Consider the following 22,987-nt stretch of genomic DNA (forward strand, 5'->3'; position numbering starts at 1 on the left):
ATGCAGGCTTTTGAGCTGTTAATAAGTTGGATGGTCCTTCTCCGCTTTAGTCTGCAGGACATAGTGTCCATGGAAATTTCAAGAAATTTATTTCAGATTTTGATTTGTTTAATGATAGTGCAGTTTTCCACTTTGCTTCAGACCATTTTAAATGAGTTTTGGCCAAGAGAAGATGGCGGCTTTTCATGTTCACATATGGTTTACTCTTTGCATGATGGAGTTTTAACTATAGACCGTAAGAGAAAGATGGATGGAGCCTCCGGTGGTTAAAAGTGAATCCTATGCGGATTCACTTAATTTTTTTTTTTTTTTAATGTTTTATACACTTAATCCTAAGTGCATAAAACTGCAGTTCCCCCTTCATCCACTAGGGGCTGGCTGCAAAACAGAGCAAATCCCCATAGACTCCCATGTTAAAAAGGTCAACTTCACAGCAGATATAAACATGTTTACAGCCTGGTTCAAAAATCCATTTTTGCTTTAATAGGTTAATTTTACCTTTTTAAAGGTAAAATTAAAGGTTTAAATTTTACCATTTAAAAGTAATTTAATCTCGAAGTTCGGCATATTTAGGGGTGTGTCCTTTTGATTGCCAGGTACCAATCTCCCGCTTCAAGTCAGAAGAACGACCGTGGTTTTTAGCTGGTTAACAGTGTGACTTCGCTTTAGCCCGCTTACCTCCGTTATCTGGTTATCTCCGGGTTAGCTCGGTTAGCTCTTAGTTGCAGAAAGCTTGGCCTTTGCTCGATCTCAATCATCCACCATTGCGCTCACAGCCCCCCTCTCAGCTCCACTTCTTTGCCCATATATGTATTTTCCGGGCGAGACAACACGCATGCCTCTGCCAAGATGGCGATGGTAGGAACCGCCCACTGAGCTTGATTTCAGGTCTTCAGAAACCTATGGGCGACGTCACGGAGGTTCTGTCCATCTTTTTATATACAGTCTATGGTTTTAACCTGCATTTGGGGATTGCACAATGAGCTGTATTCACAGAAAGGGATTTCTGGAAGTGCTTAAAACTATACATTGATTTCCAGTTGAGACTTGTGTGTCTTTAATGCAGTCCCACTTGAGGGACTATAGGTCAAAAGGGCTCAGTGTTGACCTTGAACCTCATCCCTGACACACATATCTGATTATCTGAATTGTTTGAAATGGTGTCATCTTCAAAGACATCACATTTTTATAAAATGTGCCACAATTTGAAGTTTGTTGCAGATTAGTGAACCTCTACGCATCTTTATTTCTGAGATGCTCTGTCTCTCTGAAATGTTCCTTTAATGCCCAGTCATATTAGTGACTTGTTGCCAGTTAACGTAATTAGATGTTAAATATTCCTCCGAATTTTTTCAGTTTGTTCCAGTTATTTTATGAGCCTTTATTTGTCCCTGATCCAACTTTTTTCAGATGTGGTGCTTTCATCAAATTCATAGTCAACATTTTCCAAGAAATGGTAAATTGTCTCAGTTTTAACACGAAATGTAATACGTGTCTGTGACATTCACAGATCTTTGAATTATGTTTTATTTCATTACAGTTTATACAGCAGCTCAACCTTTTTCTTTTAAGATTGAGATTTTAAGTTACGCTTATTGGTGAGATAAATAAAACTTTAAACTACTAAAATCCACCCAAATGCATGTGATGAGATGTGTTTAGTTAGGTTCTGTGTTTGGTTAGACATAACTTGATATTACATGTCTATAATCAGTGACTAGGTGTGAGGTTATAATTACTGTAGACATAAAGCTTACTTTTGGCTGTGTTGTAGATTGTTGAGTACTTAGAAGCCAGTTGCATTGTTGGGCATGTGTCACACCCTACATTTTTAGGTGTCATAACAGTGTGTTACAGCACACAATGTAAAGCTTATAAAAGTAAGTACTGAGTTGTGAATAGACATGCAGCAGCAGTCTATGTGTCATTTTCTTTTGTATAGCAAATCTGTATTTGATGTCGCCATGGCTTTATCCGCCATTTTGGGGAACCAGACTACTGTTTCCATCAACTCTTTTTGTCTTCTCATGATCTGTATTAAATACATTGATACATTAGATACATTAAATACGTTTGCTGAAATAAAACGTCCTTACGGTGAGCTCCTTAAGCTCACCAAAGAAGTGAAGAGTCGATATGATGCAGAAATACTATTTAATAACTTAAATTGTTACAATCTGTACAAACAATGAATGAAGCTGAGTTTGAGATGTTTCTCTACCTGTTTCCATCTCAACGTTGGTGTTTACCTGGTGTTTAGAGGGAGTTCCTACACCTGTCATGAACTTAAAAACAACCAATCTTTAAAAGTTCACAAGTTTCACAATCAGTAGGATGAAGACCTGTGAATTTAATTAAATTCAATTCAGTTCAGCTTTATTTGTATAGCGCCCCTTCACAACAGTGTTGTCACAGGGCTCTTTACATACACATCATTTCAAGCCAATTGATACATATCTTATAATAGAAACCAACTGATTGCATCAAATCATGACTTTAATCCAATCCCCCATCCTGAGCATGCACGAGGCGGCAGTGGGAAGGAAAAAACTCCCTTTAAACAGGAAGAAAACCTCCGGCACAACCCGGCTCAGGGAGGAAATTTACAAAATGTCCGCTCCAACTACACTACTACACCATCAAACTGAAAATATATATGTTAAATTTAAAATATATTTATGTTTATTGAATATTTGTTGTTCTGATATTTTGATTCTGAAATCAAATATGTTATCTGTGGGGATAAAAAATGTGGAAACATTTCAATTTATTACGAGAACAATCAAATGTAATAAAATATAAAAAAAACTTTGCTGGGTCTGTTGGCAGATCTGCTCTAAAATGTCTGACACCAGTAAACAATCCTGAATGTCATGACTGAATATCTAACAGAACAACACTGAGACTCATGTTAATCAGAGAACAACAAACATCACAATCTGGTGGAGCAAAGTGATATTCTCATCTGTACATGGGGGTATCCAGATCAATAACACTACATTTTAAAATCACATACTTTCGCCAAGAAGGGGGTGGTGGTAATGTTTTAGTCAGCGTTTATCTGTCTGTTTGCAACTTTACACAAAAATTACTAAATGGTTTTTCCTTTTTCTTATTTCTGTGAATGGATCTTTGTCTAATTCAGATTCCGTTCAATTTTCAGTTCTGAGTTATCTGGATCATCCCCTGGATACCAAAATTTATCAAAGGATTCTTTATCATTGCAAGATAGGGCAATTTTCAATATATACGTATATAACTCCATAATAAATAGTCCGGTTCCTTAGCCAAAAAATACAGGAGAAGTTCCCAACAGGTTTTAGAAGATATCAAAGATAGATCTTGATACCGGCAAAATTCTGGATACACAATCCAGTACAGGAAAAAAATAGGGGATCTTTGGAGTTTTCATTACTGCAAATTAAGATATATCCTAATATGCAATTTTATCTTATTTTGTAAGTTTATATGTAAACTTGGAAGAAACACCTCACTGTAGTCGAGACACAGTGGATTTATTATCAGTGTGACAATCTGATGGTGTATACATATATAAAATTATTGTGAAACTATAATACAGGGAGGAAATCACAGTATGGATGGAAATGAGCTGCTTGATGGAGGTCTGTGCTCTCTTGAGTACTTTTCTAGTTGCATTTGTAGCCAGCAACACTTTTTACATAAAATCTCAGGTGTACCACCTCCCTGGTTCTCATCATCCTATTCATTGAGCTTACATGTTGCAAATACAGCCATCTTTAGTTCTACACACATAAAGCCCAAAGTATCCCTTATATCCAAACCATGGTCAGCCAAAAGCACATCACCTGTGAAAGTTTCCGAGGATGTCCACTGTTCTCTGGGATGTTTTAATCACTGCATTGCACAAAGAGGGAAATGGAGGATAAAAATCTGCTGGTTAATTTCCTTTTTGAGCGCTGATCATGAAGCTGCTGTTGCAGCCTAGTCCACAACCTGGTGAAAAATTGATAAGATTACTAGATGAAATACTCGTCAGAAATTATAAATAAGGCGGAAATTAAAAAGAGAAAAGCCACAGCTGAACCGATGTAAAACTCAACATGGGTTCCCACAAAATGGCGAATCCATCCCTTAGTTCTTAGCATAGCAGCGACGTCATTTGCACTTTCTCCATTGAAAAATGTATTTACAAATGTATTTATCTCATTTACTGTCAAAATGCATTCGAACATTAAAAACAAGCGCCATAAGTTAAACTAGACTGTCTTTTCCACCATGGTGGCGCCTTCAAATGCCTGTAAGCGACAGTTTTGCAATTTTTCCCCCTTCTACTAATAGGATCAAAATTTAAAGGATATCAGCAGTTACTGTAGTGCACAGTCAGAGCACAAAAGAGCCTGCAGACATCTGTGTTGGAGTTATGATGATGTATGTAATTTGCCTGTAATACTCAAACTGTCACCTTTTCAATCATCAGATCTCAGAGCGTTTTATCTTCTCTCTCCTCAGCGTTTTTATGCTGTTTGTAATCTGGGTGCTTCGGCGGTATCACTCATTGGCTCAGGTAATTTTATACTGCACTGCGCAGTGTATTTTGACACTCTTTTTACATTTCTGTTGCCTCATTTCCACCGGAAATATGTTCAATTAGCCATGGCAAATCTTGGCATAATTGAACCCAATTAAAATGCACAGATTAATGAATTGGGGAGTTAATTGACTCACGGTCATTCTGTGATAGTGGCTGCCGTCTTCTGCTTTTTCCACTCTTCAAATGAAGTGTTTTGAATAAATATTAAATAATAGAATATTTATATATTTTTTACTTATTTTCATCAAATTATTTTTCTTTCTTGTTAGCGTTCGTTTGTATTGCTTTGAGTGGTTTGCGTTTTTGAAGCCGGTCCAGCAGGGATGTGAGGTTTAGCAGCGCTGCATGTTATCCTCCTAATCTGAAGTAAATGACAGCTTAACGTGGGGCTCTGATGGATCCCATTACCTCTGGACCACATCACAGAGAGCGACCTCGCATCCTCCTTATCCCCCCCCCCCCCCCCCCCCCCCTCTTCTCATTCCTTTTCCTCCTCTTACACTGCATAAACCCTCTCCTACTTGCATCCACTCACAAAGGTTATCTGTCAGTCAATAGTCTTTAGTGCTCTCAATGCCCTACTGCGCCTTTTTTTTCTGCCTTCGCATCCCCGTTCTCTTCTTCCTTACCCCCATCCCACTCGTTCGTAGTCATTGCTGGACACATATTGATAAAGGGCCATGTGTGCATGTGTCTGTGCTTTTGTCTGTTTATGTGCCTGTTGCAGCTACAGATTGTTACCTCCCCCTGTAGGCAAATTTTGACTAGTAGGCACCACGGCGCTTCTTTCAAAATTCCACATCGTACTTATTGTTGATTTATTTCACGCAAAAGAGTTTAGATAATACTTTGTGTAAATGAGCTAATTTGCCTTTTTTTTTTTTAACTTAGTTGTCACCATGCATGCCATATGCCAAGCTGTCAACCACATCAGGGATCATTTGAGCTATAATTTGCCCTTCTCTCTCCAAGCGAATATAAATGCAGTGGCATTTTCACTCAGGATGTTTTGTTAGAGGATCTTCCTTCATGTCTTTTTCTTTAAATTTTCACGCTACAGAAGATGATTCTCAGCCTGACTGTAGCAGCCTTCTTCGACAGCGTAGCATATGTCATGGTGAGTTACTCTTGGATGTTACACTGAAAGCACACTGCCTTTTTTTTTTTTTTTTTTTGAGGGGGATTGGGGGAAGGGGGTTATAAAAAATGTTTTCCCATGCTGCTCTTCTTAAATTCCCCAGGGTGAGAGCCATCCGGAGGGATCTCTTTGTGACTTCCAAGCCTGGTGGCTGACATACTTTGGTAAGACATACTTTAATTAATTGCTCACTGGCACAGTTTTTTGCAATAAAGACAAGCGGCAAAAAAAGAGCAGATTTCCAACACAGACATTTGACGAGGAGCTCGTATATCACCATGGCAAATTATATTGCTTTGTCATTTCCTTTTTGGCTTGTGAACAAAATGTGCCTGAACAGGTTGGGAGTTATTTTCGGAAGGCATTCAATCTCCAATATGAGCTTATGAAGTGATAAAGTGATGTTTTTAGTTAAAAAACCTAAATTAAGCTCATTCAGACATCCCTTGTTTTATATTAATACATATTTTTAACTATATATATTTCTCCTAAACATGTTGTATTAACTTCTGTCTCTAATCAGACCAATTGAACAATTATCTGACCCAACAGTCTGCTTTAGTTGGGCACATAATTGGTCAAAACCGAATCCATATTATTCTTTTGTGTCAACAGCCCCACCACAAAATGTGATGCAAGCTTTTGTCTTCCAGTAAAGCAGGAAAAGCCTGGACCATAATTGGGCATTTCAAGCACTTATGCCCTTGTATTCTCCTGTTGTCATATAGACTTTAGGCTCTGAAACCCCTCCAACATAAAACTGTTATGTGTTAGACTCTGAAGACCCTAGAAGATATGAAATAAAACTTTCTGAGTGACCAGATTTTCAGCTTTCTTCTAGAATATTGACGTAACTCTTATTTGATCAGAATGTAAAAGAAAGTGTTGTGAATCTTAGAAATGTGTGAAGGGAAAAGGATGCTTGTGCAGCATCACATCTGAAAATTTGTGTATCTGCACAGTCACAGCTTTTGGCTTTAGGTCACCAACAATGATAGAGAATACATTAGACAGCTTTTTTAAATTGCACTCCTTTCTTTCTTTTACTGTATTTTTCATATCCATAGTTATAAGCAATCTGTTGCATTTAACACAAGTTCGTGGATATTTTCCTCCACCGCGTTGCTGTAACTCATAAATCTTCTTGCTTTTTATTGCATTCTTTCTCAACTTCTTTGTCTCTAGTTCCTTAAAAAAGTAGGGTTTTTATTGGTAGCAAATGAGTATTTAGGAGTTGCCACACACCTGTACTAAGAATTCCACACCCACAGTGGTGAGTCAGACACTCTGCTGTTTAGTAATTGGCCCATTGCAGGCTCTCCAGTGAAACGCCCTCAACCCACACACCCTCAGGGTGTCATCACATTTCCCATGTATGAGAAGATGATTTTCCTCCAATGACAGCAGAGAGTCGAACCATGTAACTTAGAAAAATCTGGAATCTGCATATGAAAGAAGGAATGTTTCTTTGTGATTCCGATACCGAGTTTTCTTTACAACTAGAATTTTGGTAGCATTTGCATAGCTGGCATCAAAGTTTTTGCTTTTTTAGCTTTGGTTACCATAAGGATTTTTAATTAGGGCAGACCAGTAATAAACACACTTCCCATGGCCTGCTTTGTTGGTCTTGCTGGCAGACACACATGCACAACGTGACGCATGCAAGGTAATGGGCAGTGAGTTATTGCTGTGGGGTTGGTGCATGTCACCTTGGTTTATCGAAACAATCCTCACTCTGAGGACAAACATTTGTGCATAAACATCAGCTGAACGGTGGCTCCACTCTGTTGCAAGCTCTAGGACAGGTGGCTGAGCCATGTGTAGTCAAGCTAAAGAAAGCCTCTGGCTGCTTTATAGTTACATAAGATGCATTTTCAGTGACAGTCATTGTGACTTATTGTTATAATACCACACAGACAGCATTGTTTGGTCTTAACTATCGGACCATATTCCGAAAAGGTCTTTTAAATATAAGAGTATGTACTGTATTTGAATATGCATTCCTTACGTGGGTGTGGATGTGTGTGTGTGGGGGGTGTTTGACCAGCTTTGCCTGACTGTAAACAGAAACACACACTCACACATTGCAAAAAGATTGATTATGAAGGCAGAAAAGCAGGGTCTTAGGCATTGTAGAGTCCCTCAGTAATATGCACCCATTTTTTCTCTCTGCAGACCACATCTTTCTGTATTCTTCTTTCATTTTTTTTCCTTCGAATGTCTTTACACTCTGCTACTCCACCCACCATCATCCCCTGCACCTTGCTTTCCTCCTTTTTCTTCCTTTCCAGCTCACGCTCCTGCGTTATCTCCCTCTGCTTTTCCACAGTTCATCATTATCTCTCCGTGAGCTCCCACCTCTCATCCATCACCCTAAGCTACAGGTTTCCCTCATATTACTGCAGAATGGGCCTTCATTTATCAAAAAATAGAGCGCACACACACACACACACATACACACTCTCACACTCACTGTCTTACGCATGTTTGGACACACATTTGCAAATGCATGTTGTGAGGCAGGGCGCTATGCTGTAACTTGACCTTGGCAGGGTTTTTTCCGTGTGCATTTTTGCAGACTGGAGTGCCTTGGCTTGGGTTTGCCTCATCACACTGAACCTGTACCTTAACTTGGTGAGAGAAATAAGCACCAACAGATATGAAATGTGAGTATATGACCTGGTTTGTTATTCCTGTTCTGTGTTTTAATGTTTTGTCCACTTGTAGTATAAAACGTGTAGTTATTAGAGAATATGAATGAGTCAGTACAGTGAGTTAAAGGCATTTTTGTTTCAATCATAATCAGTCATTAATATGGTTATTGCTATTTAATTAGTGATCAATGATTTACACTCTAACTAAACCACGTTTCCTTCGTATGTGCAGTCAAGTAGGACTTTCACCGTCTTCTGCTGAACATGCATTATCCTCCTGTTTTGTTTAGAGCACTTCGTCCTCCGTCTGTGTTTGTGTGTGCATGTGTTTGGTCTGCAACAGCGTGTGTGCACCGACAGGCCCCTCCTCCCCTTTTTCTCTTCCAGCCAGCCAACACTCTAATTGAAATGGGAGTGAGTGTCAGCCGTTAAGTGTGCCTTTGTGTGTGTGCTTGCATGCACACCCATCTTCACGCTTTTTGGCTCTATGTTTCTGTCACTCAGACTCCCAAGAGCACTTTCCACAGCAATGTGTGAACCTGCCTGCGTGTGTATGTGTGTGCGGAACATTTTTGCATTCACAATACCTATTGCAAAGCTTTTTGACATAAACATGCAATTTAAGTAAAAATGTGGGTGGAAAAAAAAGGCAACTTTGTTCAAGGTTCTATCCTGTTGTTTATTTAGGTGCAAACAATCCAACATTTCTGTGCATGTGAGAAATTTTGGTGTTATAGGAGATGTGCCCCCACCACCGCCAACACCCACGGGAGTTTTCCTGCATTGATTAGCAATAAGCCAGACAATATAATGGTGTTATAACTCATAAGGAGACGGCTTTATGTGTGCAGTGAAGGGGAAGGCTAGGAGAGGGCAGAATCAGCTTAACTCAAAGCTGCACACCTCATATAAGTCCAGAGGGAGCAAAGTGGGAGGAGGATATGTTTTTTTGTTTTATTTTGGGGTTTTTTTTTTTTTTTGTTTTTTTTTTTTTTTGTGGCTGTTCACACATGATGTAAAGTGGGAAAGAAACATAATTTAATAGGTTAAAGTGAAGCAAAAGACAAGGTGTCAGTGGAGCTGTCGTGTATCGACTGTGCATAGATAAGTTTTATGTGTTTAGGCAGGCGGGTACGCGGTCTTGCATGCATGCACAATTACCCCTCGGCCCCCTAAGCCAGGCTTCCCACCCACTTCCTCACATTTACACATACACACACGCTCAGTGACGGAACACCGTGATGGTTTATGAATGAACAAATCGCCAGAGGAGCTGGAGAACTGAGGCTGGATGATCTAAGAATGATTGAAGTGGGTGCAAGAGAGGGAAGGAAGTGTGTTTGTGTGTGCTTGCGTACATGTTTATGAGTATCCGAAGTAAGAACTCGGGAAAAGTGAGTGAAGGAAAAGAGACAGCGTTGACACTGAACACGGAGGGGTAGGAATAAAGAATTGGTGTGAGGCTGTGAAAAATGAGATTTTGCCTCATGAGAGATGAATGTGTGTGCGCATGCATGCGCGTGCGTCTGCATGCGTGTGGGTGCACGTGCAGGTGTGTGAAATGCAGAGTGCAGAGCGGTCCTGCTGTGCCTCATTAAGCCCATGTTGCGCACAGCTCCGGACCACGTCATTTTCCTCTCCGAGCCCCTGCAACTGTGCAGTCCGTGTGTGTTCAGAGGCGTGTGTGTGTGTGTGTGTGTGTGTGTGTGTGTGTGTGTGTGTGTGTGTGTGTGTGTGTGTGTGTGTGTGTGTGTGTGTCTGTTAGCTCTCGACATTGATTTCCTGACAACCCTGTTCCCCCTCCCTACAGCACACCAATCGTCATTCCGTGCTCTGACTGTGCTGATTTCACCATTTGTATCTCACCATTCTCTTTGTGCCTTTCATACTCTCCACTGTTTCCCGTCCCCCCCCTTCCTTGTTTTGCTTTTCTCACACTTCCTCTCAGATTCGGTCCAAACACAGCCTCCCCCTGGAGCTCTCCCTCCTACTAGCATGCTCTATTAAAACCGGCTGCCATCCTTTTTTCTTCCCCTCCGCCTCCCTTACACTCTCAGTGCTGTCCATCAGAGAAATCTCGCGGGGGGGGGGGGGGGGGGGGGGGGGGGGGGGGGGGGTGCACAGTGTGCCCCACTGACATAGAGTGACAAAGTGTGCGTGTGGCTCACAACTCGAGGGGGATTGAGCGTGTGTCAGCCGTATCACTGCTGCTCGATTGACCGTACTTGGAACAAGTCAGGGGAGGACTTCCACTCTATTGACCAGCCGACGCTGTTCGCTCTATAAAGTATCGACTCCCGCACAGACGCCCAAGTCACTGGAGCACACACCTCATCTGTCTGACACACGCACACATCTTTAAAAGGCTGTCACTGATCCTATCGTTTTTCATTTATAGGCATAGGAGCATCTCTAGCCTCCTTAAACATTTTGTTTTAAAATTACGTCTGACTCTGTATTTGTTTATGCACTCTGGGCAAATTTCTTCTCAAATTTCTACATTTGGGGAACCACTGAGTCAGACTCTGCACCCACACCGCTTGTGGTTTATGCAGACAATTTTTTCTCAAAAATCATCTTTTCCCTAACAGTTAGGGTAATTATGGTTTAGATTACCATGAGTAATTGTCTGTCTGGCTTTATAGACATTAGTCTGCACCTGAAAAATGACCCTGATGTCACTGCCAACAAAAGGATGAACTGAAGAAGAAAGGAACTAATTTATTCTGGGGTCTTTTGCTTTCCCGGGGCAGAGCTGCCTGTTCTGTGTGCGTATAATGTAATAAATGTCTGGCTCTTATCAGGTTGTACCATCTGATGGCATGGGGGGTGCCTTTGGTCATGGCCTCTTTGCCACTGTTCAAGGGTTACTACGGCCCTGCAGGAGCCTGGTGGTAAGTAGATCCATACAGTCTTGACACAGTGCATTTAATATTCCAACTATTTACAGTGTATTTTTCATTCGATGTCTTTCCCCTTAAGATGGCCACATCTCTGGCTAATCTCTACCTTAAGGCCTACCTTCATAATAGTTAAAATTGTGCATTTATCAGGACATCTAATCACTGTAAACGCCTCCTCACATTCAGCTGAATAGGAAAAGCATTATATGTTTGGTAGGGGTCGAGGAAAAAGGGGAGAGGCCGAGGATAGAAGGCAGTGGAATGAGAATTGGGACAGAGCCTTAATCTCCAGGCTCGGCTCGCTCTTTCCACTCTCGGCTTATTAATAGCTGCAGCTGCACAGCTTTTCCCCTCTGCAGTCACACAAGTCTCTCTTCCGCTCATGCTCTCCCTTTCCTTTGTAACCCGCTCATCGCTCTCCCTCTCTCTTTCTCTCTTCCCCCAGCTGGATCACAGACGATCACGTAGCCTGGAGATTTGGGATGTAAGTAGACCCTTTCAGCACTGCCATCAAAGTTTCCCCCACTGGGGGAGCTAGGGGAGGAGGAAGGGAGAGGAGGGCTGTCTCTGCGGGGAAATGTGAAGGGTTACATGTCAGGGGAGCCTGCAGGGTTTTTTCCCTCTTGGTGCATGGCCAAAAAGTGTGTAAGTATGCATGTGTGTGTGTGTGTGTGTGTGTGTGTGTGTGTGTGTGTGTGTGTGTGTGTGTGTGTGTGTGTGTGCCTGTGTGGATGTGCTTCTCAGTCTCTGCCTTGTCAGATTTAGCGGAGTTGCTACATTGTGTATTTAAGTGTTCAGGACAGCTATGAAGGATTATGCCTGTCTTTTGCTTTCTGCAACTGGTCCTAAATCTGCAAGTGCCCTGCCAATCCCCTGGTGCACACACTTAAACACACTCACGCACATGCACACAGCACTTCTCTATGAGCCAAGGTAATCGCATTGCTGCTCGCAGCATCAGCAGGGAATCAATCTTTTAAAACAAATAAGCACACACACACACACAGAGACAGACTCACACAGGCAAACGGAGAACAACACATAGCTATCAGCTGTGCTAAACGAGCCTGTGTCTCTTTTATCAGTGCTCGTCTGCTCCCCGGCTCTGTCTAGTTTTCCACGCTGTTGTGGCCCAGGGGGATGAGCCGCTCAGAGGATCAGGGAATCTTCATTAGCTTTAATTACATCAAACCAGATGAGAGATTAGAGGCCACGGCAGCACCCGTCAAGAAAAAAAACCCTGCATGCGCTCAAACATACACAGCCTGCCGACAGCTTGTGGGAGGGCAGAGGTTGCAGGGTTAAGGTGAAAAGTGGAAAAGGTGGGAGGGGTGACATAAGGGATACTGTTAGAGAGACAGGGAATTACTCAGTGGAAGAAAGGAAAGGAGAACCGCAGAGCAGGACATGGAGGAAAAGGAGAGTCGGAGAAATAGATTGTCCTCGTTTCTGCCCACGCTCCGTAGTGTGTCTTCATCAGAGCTTAGTGAAGCGCGCACATAGAACAGAGGAGGAAGGGGTGGTTTTGGAGGAGGAGGGTGTGAAAGAGGATGAAAGGGGGATAGAAAAAAAGTAGAGGACATCGGCTTGCATGTATGCGTGTGTGTGTGTGTGTGTGTGTGTGTGCGTATCTGTATGTGTGTGATGGAGGTGCAGAGTTACAGAGGTTGAGTCAGCAAATGGAAGTGCTGGAGCTTAGCTGAGTCACCGTTCTTAAGAAGTCCCCAGTGGTGTGTGTCATTGGCGCCACTGACATACAGCTGTGAGAATGACATTCACAGAGTAATTAGTTGGACCTTTTTTCACCACATTGCTTTAGGGGTTGCAGGCTTATCATTGGTCAATCCAAAGTTTGGACACATTGTAATATATTAACATCTCCTGGGTAAACTTGAACAAACCTTTAGATACTCAGAGATGAAGAACTCTTGGAAATCCAGACAAATGTGTTCATATGTAAACTTCCCCTTTTGCACTAATATAAAAGATGTGGTTTAACAAAAATGTCTTTCAAACAACAAATTTTGATTATAAAGTGAAATGAATTTGGCAAGTCTTTTAACAAAATGTTGTATCCAAGACATTATTACGGAATATCAGAACAATGTCAACCCTCCATGTAGTTTGCATAAGTTATATTTTGCAACACATAGCTGCCAGCATAGCCTGAGAGCTTTTTGAGTATCCCCAGTGGGCTTCTTAACAATAGTGTCAGCATTCCAGTTGGAGGGGGGGTTACTACTTTGTCTGTCATTATGCCATGTAATCTGCCTAATGTGTACATGTTTTACTTTTTACACTTATGACTGCACACTGTTAGATGGATGCCACTACCTGAGGCAGTTAAATCAGATATAACTGCTTCAAGTTATCCAAGTGCTCGAGACGACACTGTCTTGTATCAGAACAAATGTTTTAAAACATTTTCAAACAGCGGAAAAAGACGTTATGATTATGCAATTAGGGACTGAAGTAGGTGCAAAAAACAAAAGGTTTCAGAGGGTGATGCGGTCATAAAGTGTGTCAAAGATACTTTTTTGTCTAGGGGTCATAGTGCTATGCAATAAGTCTTTAACCACCCCTGATTTCTTCACTTGTTGCCACATCACAGTCATCTGCCTTTGCAAAAGGATGCCCAAAAGAAATAATTCTGAAGATGAATTGGGGACCTTTTATGCTTATAGGTCATCGTTGAGTGTTTTACCCATCAACGTAATGCAATCCTGGTCAGGTTAATTGGTAAGGTAGGAGGACTGGATTGAAAAATGGGACAAAAGCCGATTATCTAAAGAAAAAGACTTAAATCTTAGTCCGTTTGCTCGAAAAGTCTGCTTCATTTGGGGAAATGTGAATGCACCAAACAAATTCTGGTTTATATCGAAGAAGTGGACCCGGTCCACCTACAAACGCAGGTCTCGATCCGTTTCAAACAGACCAAATACAGGAAGCGGATTACAAGAAAACGTCACTCCCTTCATTTGACTTATTATTCCATTGTAGTTAATACAAAGCGATTGTGTTAAGAGTCCTCTGCCTCATCTGTTGTTCATACTGCGCCCATTGTTGCAGTGTATGTCTGCAGTGTACTTGCGTAAGACTAAATAAAAAAAACTCAAAACAGCAATAGTTGTGTGCTCCATGATTAGCTTGCAAGTGGAGTTTTCTTCTTCACGCAGGTCTTGTCCTCTTTTGCTAAATACTAGTACAACGCCACCTTTAAAAGTGTACTAGTGGGCCTGCTTAAACCCTTATCCGTGCATGCCAGATCTCAATGAATTTGCATTTAACTCGAATCAGTTTTGTGCCTAAGTACAACCTCACAGAAAAGCCGATTTTCCTTGTTTCCTTTCGACTTTCACATTACTGCATCCACTGAGGCGCAACCTTCACCCGATACACCCCGCTGGTCTTTCCTGCTTGTGCTTCCACCTCTTTTTCTGCCTCTCAGGTTGTCTCTCCCTGTCTAAGTGGTTGAGCAGGTATATCACGATCTTTCAGTCTGCATTAGGATCTTATGGGTCAAAGTTGTCAGCTGCTGTTGAGCACGAACCCGCTGGTTCCTACCGTGCTCTCATTCTCTAGCAGGCTCTTCAGTTAAAGTCTCTTTCAACCACACCTCATTCTTCACTTCAGAGCAGCACTGGAGGGAAGGCCAGGCCAATGCTGAGTGATTGAATTTGTTCAAGCTTGTGATGATCTTTCTGCCACTCTGAGGCTGTCCAAAAGTCCTGTCTGCTTATCTGTATTTCATCCATCCTTCCTTTGCCGATCTGTTGGGAGCAGCATTTTTTTTAGCTGTTCCTTTGATTTTCACCTTCTCTCTGCTTTTAATCACCCAGAAGTTCTCTTATTTCTTCTTTTTCTGTTCCTGAGCCACAATCCGCCGCCATCCGTTCGCCTTTGCATCCTCACCTCTATTCATCTCCTCACTTTTATCATCTGCTGCCCACTCTGAATCTTCTCTCTCTGCTTCTATTTCATTCTCTTTCTCTGTGTCTCCCTCTTGCTCTTTCTGGGTAGTGCTCAGCTGTAGAGCACAGCGGACTCTAATGGCAGATCATTATCATGCTAATTAGAGCACTTTGTAGCTGCCGCCCGTCATTCTCTCCTCCTCGCAGCCCCCTACACTATCGTTAAAAAGGCCACCCCCTCCTTTCTCCTCACCACCAACCCACCCACCCCCCAGCTCGTCTTTCCATCATTAGCAGGACGTGCGCTGGCGTAATTGGACGCTGTTTATTCCGGAGAGCAGGTTATTAAATCACACCGAGGTGACGCTCGCACAGGTCTCCCCTGAAACGCTTTCATCATTGTCCCATGCCATTATTGGACCTGCGTGGTCGCACGCATACTCAAAGAAGGAGAGTATCCTTTGTATGTTTATGTTCCCTATTAGATGCAAGGGCACAATCAGGTATAATGCAGCCTCTCTTCTATGCTGTACTGAAACAAACGCTTTCTATCCCGGATTCCCCTGCCAATAATAAGTTTAATTTGATAATGCTCAGTGAGTTTCTTTTTGTCCTCAGGCATGGGAGACTAGCATGGACAAGCTTAAATTAGGCCAAGGACCTAGTATTTGCCTTCTGAAAAACGTCTAAAAGATTAAATTTGTAGCACACATGCCAAAGACTTTTCAGGCAAAGTATTGAGCATTTATTCCACATTCCCTTTTCTTTAAAAAGCACGTGTCCATGCATTTAGAGGCCAGAGACATATTCAAACCGTTTTTATTTTATAATGTCAATTTAAAATATTTTTTTCTCATGAGTATTTTTTTGTGGTTTCCTTCACACTCTCCAATATCCTTATCAGACATACTTTGCCTGCGCTGAGTCCTTGAAGGTGCTGCATAGCACGGTCATGACTGCTCAGAGTCAGTGAGGCTGAACAGAGAAGTGGTGGCCAGGAACCTGTCTGTCAAAGTCAGACAAAGACCTGTTTCATGATTACAGGGAGAGGTTGAAACTCCTTAGAGCTTACATCACCTCCCAAGAGATTGCCAAACACAAGCCTGCCACTCTAACAAAGCCACCATCCCATTTCCTCTTGCTCGTCTCGCTCCTTTTCATCCGCTCGAAAATACCTGACATATTATTAACTCACGCTTCCCGTGATTGGCAAACATCAATCCCATAAGAATGCTTTGTATTTCCGGTGTTGTCACCATGCTGGCGTTTAGTTCGGAATCTAGACTTGTCGAAACTATGCATGATGAGGTCTGATGGTGCTTGGTTAAGTCTTTTCTTCTCTGTGCTGCCATTTTACATACTGTTTTCTCTATGCATCAGCCTTTAAAATAATACTACCTGGTTGGGCTGGGCGATATGACCAAAATCTCATGTGACGATATAGCTCATTTTATATCACCATAAAGACATAAAATTGTTTGTGTAATTTTGTGTCAGTCATCAGTTATCTGTCAGATGTGCTTGGCAACGACAGCAGTGATCTCCTTCCATCTGTGGGAACTATGGCTGCATAACGTTTCACGGGGAAAAGCCTGTTGCAGCTTTTGCATCAGGAGTTTATTATGAAGACTTTCACCACCATTTGACGCTGCTTTTGCTGCTTTTGCGGCTTTTGCTCGGTGACTCTATTCTTTATTCTGCATTCTTTATCCTGATTCTTGCGCAGGTGCTAAAACGAGTTACCGGTAGTTGTGTCGGAGTCCGTTGTTGGGACTGTGAGCTAGTCTGTTGTCGGTTCCACGTTGTTCTTTTTATATCCAAACCGCATCCATGTGACAGAAATTTCCCCTCTTTTATGAACAAGCTCATCAGTTTTGGTTGGCTGGTCATCTTTTAGTGAATTATCTTGCTCTGAAATGCGTCTGCTACCGTCTTTCTCCTTGTTTGTTTAAATATTGCAGCGCGCATGCTGTAAAGCGCATCTTGACGTAAAATACTGCAGTGAAGCACCTTATTGTGGTGTAAACAATAGAGCCTCATATGAAACAATAGAAACTTTCTATCGTCCAAACGATATATATCGTCATATCGCCCAGCCCTACTTACTACCTGGTGTAATCCAGAAAAAAACAGCACTGTAAGACCGGCCTTTGGCTGCTCGATAAACACAAGCCAAACATTCCCTTTCGTTTGTCTCTGATGTTCACCAGCTAGCGGCAAACTAGTGTCTCTTCCTTTCTGTGCTGAGCAAGTAGTGTACGATCGGCTTTTAGACCTTTTTGCTGAAAACAGATGCCTGCTGTGCTTGAAAATTAAGCTGCGAGAGGGAAGCAGAGGTTGCTGACAAGACAACTACACAAGCAGCTGAACGATCTTTAAAGCTGAGGATAGCAGGAAACATAAACAGTTTAGTTTATAAACTTTTAACCAGGTATAAACCAAACCACACTCAGTAACTGTGACTTTAACTCACAGTTCTTCAGAAAGAACCTTACTAACCTCGTTTCTGTAGCTGAAAGACTATCTCTTTGGGCAAACCTAATATCAGTACATTTCCCCCTGTACAATGTTATGTTCTCTTAGACCATGAGTCACTTAAGGTTAAGACACCATCCTTGGGCCTTGGAAATCTAATTATATTCTGTATACAATTAAACAGGTCTACAAGGACAGCAACGAAACAAACACCATAAACTAAAAAAACTAAAAAAACAAAAACAAAACCCAGCAGAAATTATCTTTTAAAATTGTAGCTCACTTATATTTCTTCCTGACTGCTTCTGTCTTTGTGCCTTGCAGATGGTACATGCCTCTTTTCAGCCTCATCTTCTTGATGATCTGCTGCTACGCCCGGATCATCTGTGTGGCCAACAAGAGAGTGAGTTCTGAATCAGTAGAATTACTTAATAAAAGAGTCAATTGAAAACAGTCAACTTATTAGGTGAATTGATTTAATCTGCACCATGTACTACTCAGACTACAACAGAGACTAGTGTAAACTCCACAGAGCTAGCTTTACTTGACATTAGATCTCTGTTTAACAAGAAACTGCTAGTTAATGCCTTCATAATTTCTCACAGATTAGATTTTCTTTTTCTGACAGAAACATGGTTAGCAGAAAGCACGAGTGCTGATGTTTGTAATGAAGCAACACTTTCAAGTTTTAGCTTCATGGATGAATGCAGAAAAAGGGAGGAAAAAAGAAGGGGAAGCTGCCTTAAACATACATTCCAGTGTAAAGAAATTTCATTTTATTTGGTTTTTTAATGTCTCTTAAATATATTAGACTTATTTAAAGGGGAGTTATTAAAAATACTTTGTTTAATCATTGACAGATTTCCAAGATTCTGTGCAAGTTTTATTGATGAATTTTCTGAATTTATTATATATTATATATGTAAATTTCAACATTTACATATATAATATGACAGATGGTAATACCAAAGAATTTCCTGTCATATATGACATTTGGTCTAAATTTCACGTTTGGTCTGTTGCAAAATGTAAAAGAATCTACCACCAATCTAATCCATATTCTGGACCTCAGTTTATCAAGGCCATGTTACTAACAATGAGTGGAGTCAGTTGACGAACTCATTGAACTGGACTGTTTCAACTTACAAATCTACAAAATAATGGATGCTGTTGCAACAATATAAATCAAGAACACCTTGAGCAACCAGACTTGCCCTGCCTTGCCTTCTCTTCATCATCACACAGACAATTTGGTAGAGCTATTAAAACTGAGGGGATTTATAGATATTACTGTTCTTAGATATTTTACTAATTAGAAATATGGTCTCAGTGAAATATATATATATTTTTTTTTTTTTACTAAATTTGTTTAAATTATCGACAAAAACTTGAAAACAGCTATAACTATAAAGGATAGAAATTGTTTATCACAATTTTGTTGTTTGTTATTACACTTAGGAGCATAATTTCTACTAATACCAATGACATTACATTCACCCAGGTGCCCTGCAGCTGCTCAGACATGTCTACGTGCACATACACTGGATCTCCAACTTCTGCTAGAGCTTAAAATAGCTTAGGTTGTAAACAAGCCAACATTTTTGTCAGGTTGTCAAAGCTACTTTATGTGAAGGTGAAACTAAACGTGCAGCACATTGTCTGACTGGAAGCTAAAACACTTTGTGCAGTCAGAATGAGAATGTTCTGTTTTGTTTATGTTGGTGTTGAGGTACATTTAGGCAAACATGGCCAACTTCGCTGCAGGTCAGCCTAGATTCACTCCTACTGGTTCTCTCAACAGCTACTTCTCATTCATTTGTGATATATGAGGACCTTTCCCTTTTTTTTAATTTATGAGTACTTATGCTGTACTTTTGGTTTGTGGATTATCAGTTAAATAGAGGAAACTCTATTGCCTCTGTCAGAAATGACTTGAGTTCATCTGCTTTGGAAGTCTTTTATCATTGTGAAAAGCAGAAAAAGCCAGACACTCTTATCCTAATGACGTATGCAATTACATTGATTTATCATTAAGGCTAAATGTTTATCAGATTCATTTTCCTGAATGGGAAAATTTCTTGTTTTTCTCTTTTTAGAGCAATTATAAATTGACCGCTTTTGGTTTTTTGGGGCAGAACAAGCTGGTTAAAGACAATAATGGGGATTTTGCTGTTTTTATCACCCTTCAAACTCAATCAAATGTGTCAGGCATTAAGTTGAATAACTTATTTACCACTTGGTTGATATGCTTTGCATGCTGACTTGACGTTCTGTGTAAGTTTCAATTGTAATGGTCAGGTAGTAGCCCAGAGGCAGCATACTGCAAAATTCGCATAGCTGCCATTCTCCTGATCTGACAGCACCATAAGGTGAAGCTGTAGTGCCACTGGGTGACTTATGTTGTAACAATGAGTGTGTGTTTTTGCTTCAGGTAATATAAATGGAGAGTAAAGGAGAAACAGGCTAAAACCTCATAAGACTCACAAAGAAGTGTTGTCATGAGCGTTAGCATTCTTTGTATGGGTGGCGATGGAGTGCAGAAGATTTAGCAGATAGCCAGGTAGCAGAAAGACGACAGCAGAGGCAGACAGCAGGTAGCTGAGGGGCAGGGAAAGAAGAGAGGCTGCGCAGCTCTTTATCATGACGGCGATAACAAGAGGGAATGAATGTAGCTGCATCTCATAACTCATTCAGCTCACAGTATTCAGCTATCTCTCCTCCTTCTCGTCTCTGCATCTGTCTTCCACCTTCCTCATTTCCCTTTTGCATTCATCTGTCTCTTTCCGTGTCTGTACTCCCACTCATTTTCTCCATGTCTCTGTCCCCCCTTCACTCTGCCGGTTTGCTTTCTGTATCATATTTATGAAGAGCTCAAGCCTTATCTCTTTTCAGCTGCAGGCTGTCTCACTTGAAAGAATTTCAAAAGCTTTGAAAGCAGGGTAGGTGGCAACGCACTGGAGAAAGGGATAAAGAAAAGGAGGCTGAGTGAAGAGAGGTGGGATGTTCGGTGGACAGAGAAGTTTTTACACTTTCCGGAGAAAATATAGGAAAAAGAGGGATGAAATAACTTTTCAAATGATGATTTAGTGAGTCGATTAGTATGAAAAAGTTTAACACATTCTGCGCAACTGCATGAGCTTGTAAAAACCAGAATCATTTGAAGGCTAATGAGTCATTTCAGGCCACACAGAGAGGCCTGGGAACATGGTGTGTTTTTGTTTTACGGATGCAATTTCTACATGCCTTTTCTTTTCCTTCTGAGCCTTACCCTTCAACACCCCAGATGAACTGCTCGGGTTTCAGTGGCGTGGCTTAAGAGGGATTGCAACAAAAGCCTGCATGCACACAGGAGACCTGGCTGAAGCCTAATGATATTGCCACTTATTATCAGTGTTTGTTGATTTTGATGGATCGGGGTACTCAGCTGGACAGCAAAGGGCTGCTGTGGAACAGGTTCACTCTAATGACCAAATGGCTGCCCATTTTTCTCCATACTGCACACAAACACACATAGATTTACAATGACAATCACGTCAGCACGAGGAAACCATGGCAACATTGAGTTAATAAATAGCAGAACAGAGGAGCTGTTAGTGCATGTTGTTCATGCTGCCGTCTTGTGCATTCATACGAAGCTCACACAGGACCTCCAGAGATTTGCCTCTGATGTCTTGGGTTACACAAACCCTTTGGCTTCTGCACCCCCCCTCATTTCACCATTACAAGTCCTAATCTTGCGCATGCATGTGTATGTGCGCACATGTGTCCATGCGTCTGTTGACATTTTCCCCTTCATTCCCTCGAGGGAGGACACAGAGAGGAAGAGCAGAAAGTGTTCCCACGTTCTTTGCTGATATCTCACATCTGCAGTGTTTGCTAAGTTTTTTTTCTTTTCCGGAGACTGTCCGTTCCCCCCCTCAAAAAAAAAAAAAAAAAAAAAAAAATCTCCCTCTTCTCTATGCCCCCTGCCTTGTTTTCCTCTTCCTCTGCCGTATTGTGTGCAGTGGTGCTGATCGGTTTAGTGAGGTGCTTGGAGCTGTATAAGCGCTCCCCTATGCCTCTAAGCGCTGCACTCTGGTGTGAATTGGGCAATTTTGCAGGGCTGTGTGAGGGGATGGAGGGATTTTGCATTGGCATGAGAGCCAGTGTTCCAGCTTGTCACTGCAGGCTCTGACCTCTACTGGGAAAACCATCAGACACAAATGACAAAATCACCACAGTTTTTATCCCTAAAAATTGCCCTAATTGTCTCTTTATATTTGGTATCTACAGATGCAGTCATGGCTGGGAACCTTCAACCCAGAGAGGGAAAGACGAAAGGTAACGTCTGACCATCACATTCACATGGATCATGAGGATTAGAGAGTCTGTGGGATTAACTCTCATCGTCATGCTGGGAAGGTGTCAAACACGGCAGGGAGCAATTTGACCCTTTGACTCTCGCGGGTGAATTTGTGCATGTATATATGCACGTGTGTGTCTTTAAACTGAGACCTTTGATGAATTACTAGGAATCAGATAAGCAAAAAACCAGGAGCCACATGTAAATTACACCAAGATCACTCAGATAGATGAAGGAGGGAAAAGGGATTAGAGATATAAAATGGTATGAGATTAAAGATTTAAAAATATGTTAAGTGATTTCATAAACAAAAGATAGGATATTACTACAGAGCAACTTCATTTTTATCGTCAGACTACAGAGAGAATCAGAAATGTTTCTGAACATTTGCTGTGGTGGTAGTTCAGTTAACCTAAATGTCACAAGACCAGTAGTTGTTTCTTAGTGCACATGCACATCAGGCTTTTTGATTTAAATCCAAGTCTTTTTGCACAGAAAGTGAGCTTCGTTTGGGGAGCTATGAATGCATCGTACAAATTCGGATTCGGTCCACCTACAAACACATCTCGCCCGTTTCAAGCAGACCAAATACAGGAAGCTGACAACAAAAAAAGTCACTTGCTCATTTGCATTGCATTGTGGGTAAATACATAGCGATGACGTTAAGGGTCTTCTGCCTCGTCTGTTGTTCATACTGTGTTCATTGTTGATGTGTATTTCTGCAGTATACTTGCACAAGACAATATAAAAAACCCAAAACAGCGATAGTTTCGTCTACATCATTAATTCGCAAGAGGAGGAAATGGAGATTTATTCTTCACCTGGGTCTTGTTCTCTCTTTTACTAAATACTCGTGCCACACCAGCTTTGGTGGGAATGGGGATATATTATTGTAAAGGTTTGCCACGTTTGACCAAAGTGCAGTGTGAACACAATCTCGGTACGCATGGATACACCCCCCAACAAATGAGCTAAGTCCCCAATTGGACCG

General features: G+C 41.4%; 1 protein-coding gene across 1 annotated transcript in view; it reads left to right on the forward strand.

Annotated features, from left to right (window-relative positions):
• The window catches only part of LOC306766110 (cyclic AMP receptor-like protein A), a 64,675-nt gene that overhangs the window by 4,746 nt on the left and 36,942 nt on the right, over positions 1-22,987 (forward strand). Inside the window, exons 3-10 of the mRNA XM_079253718.1 lie at positions 4,492-4,546; positions 5,634-5,690; positions 5,815-5,875; positions 8,290-8,377; positions 11,170-11,259; positions 11,714-11,752; positions 17,979-18,057; positions 21,927-21,974. Of these exons, the coding sequence (XP_079109844.1) occupies positions 4,492-4,546; positions 5,634-5,690; positions 5,815-5,875; positions 8,290-8,377; positions 11,170-11,259; positions 11,714-11,752; positions 17,979-18,057; positions 21,927-21,974 (517 nt within the window). The remainder of the gene's footprint in view (positions 1-4,491; positions 4,547-5,633; positions 5,691-5,814; positions 5,876-8,289; positions 8,378-11,169; positions 11,260-11,713; positions 11,753-17,978; positions 18,058-21,926; positions 21,975-22,987) is intronic.

This window comes from Telmatherina bonti, assembly GCF_933228915.1.
Source record: "Telmatherina bonti genome assembly, chromosome: 15".
In the NCBI taxonomy this organism is placed as follows: Eukaryota; Metazoa; Chordata; class Actinopteri; order Atheriniformes; family Telmatherinidae; genus Telmatherina; species Telmatherina bonti.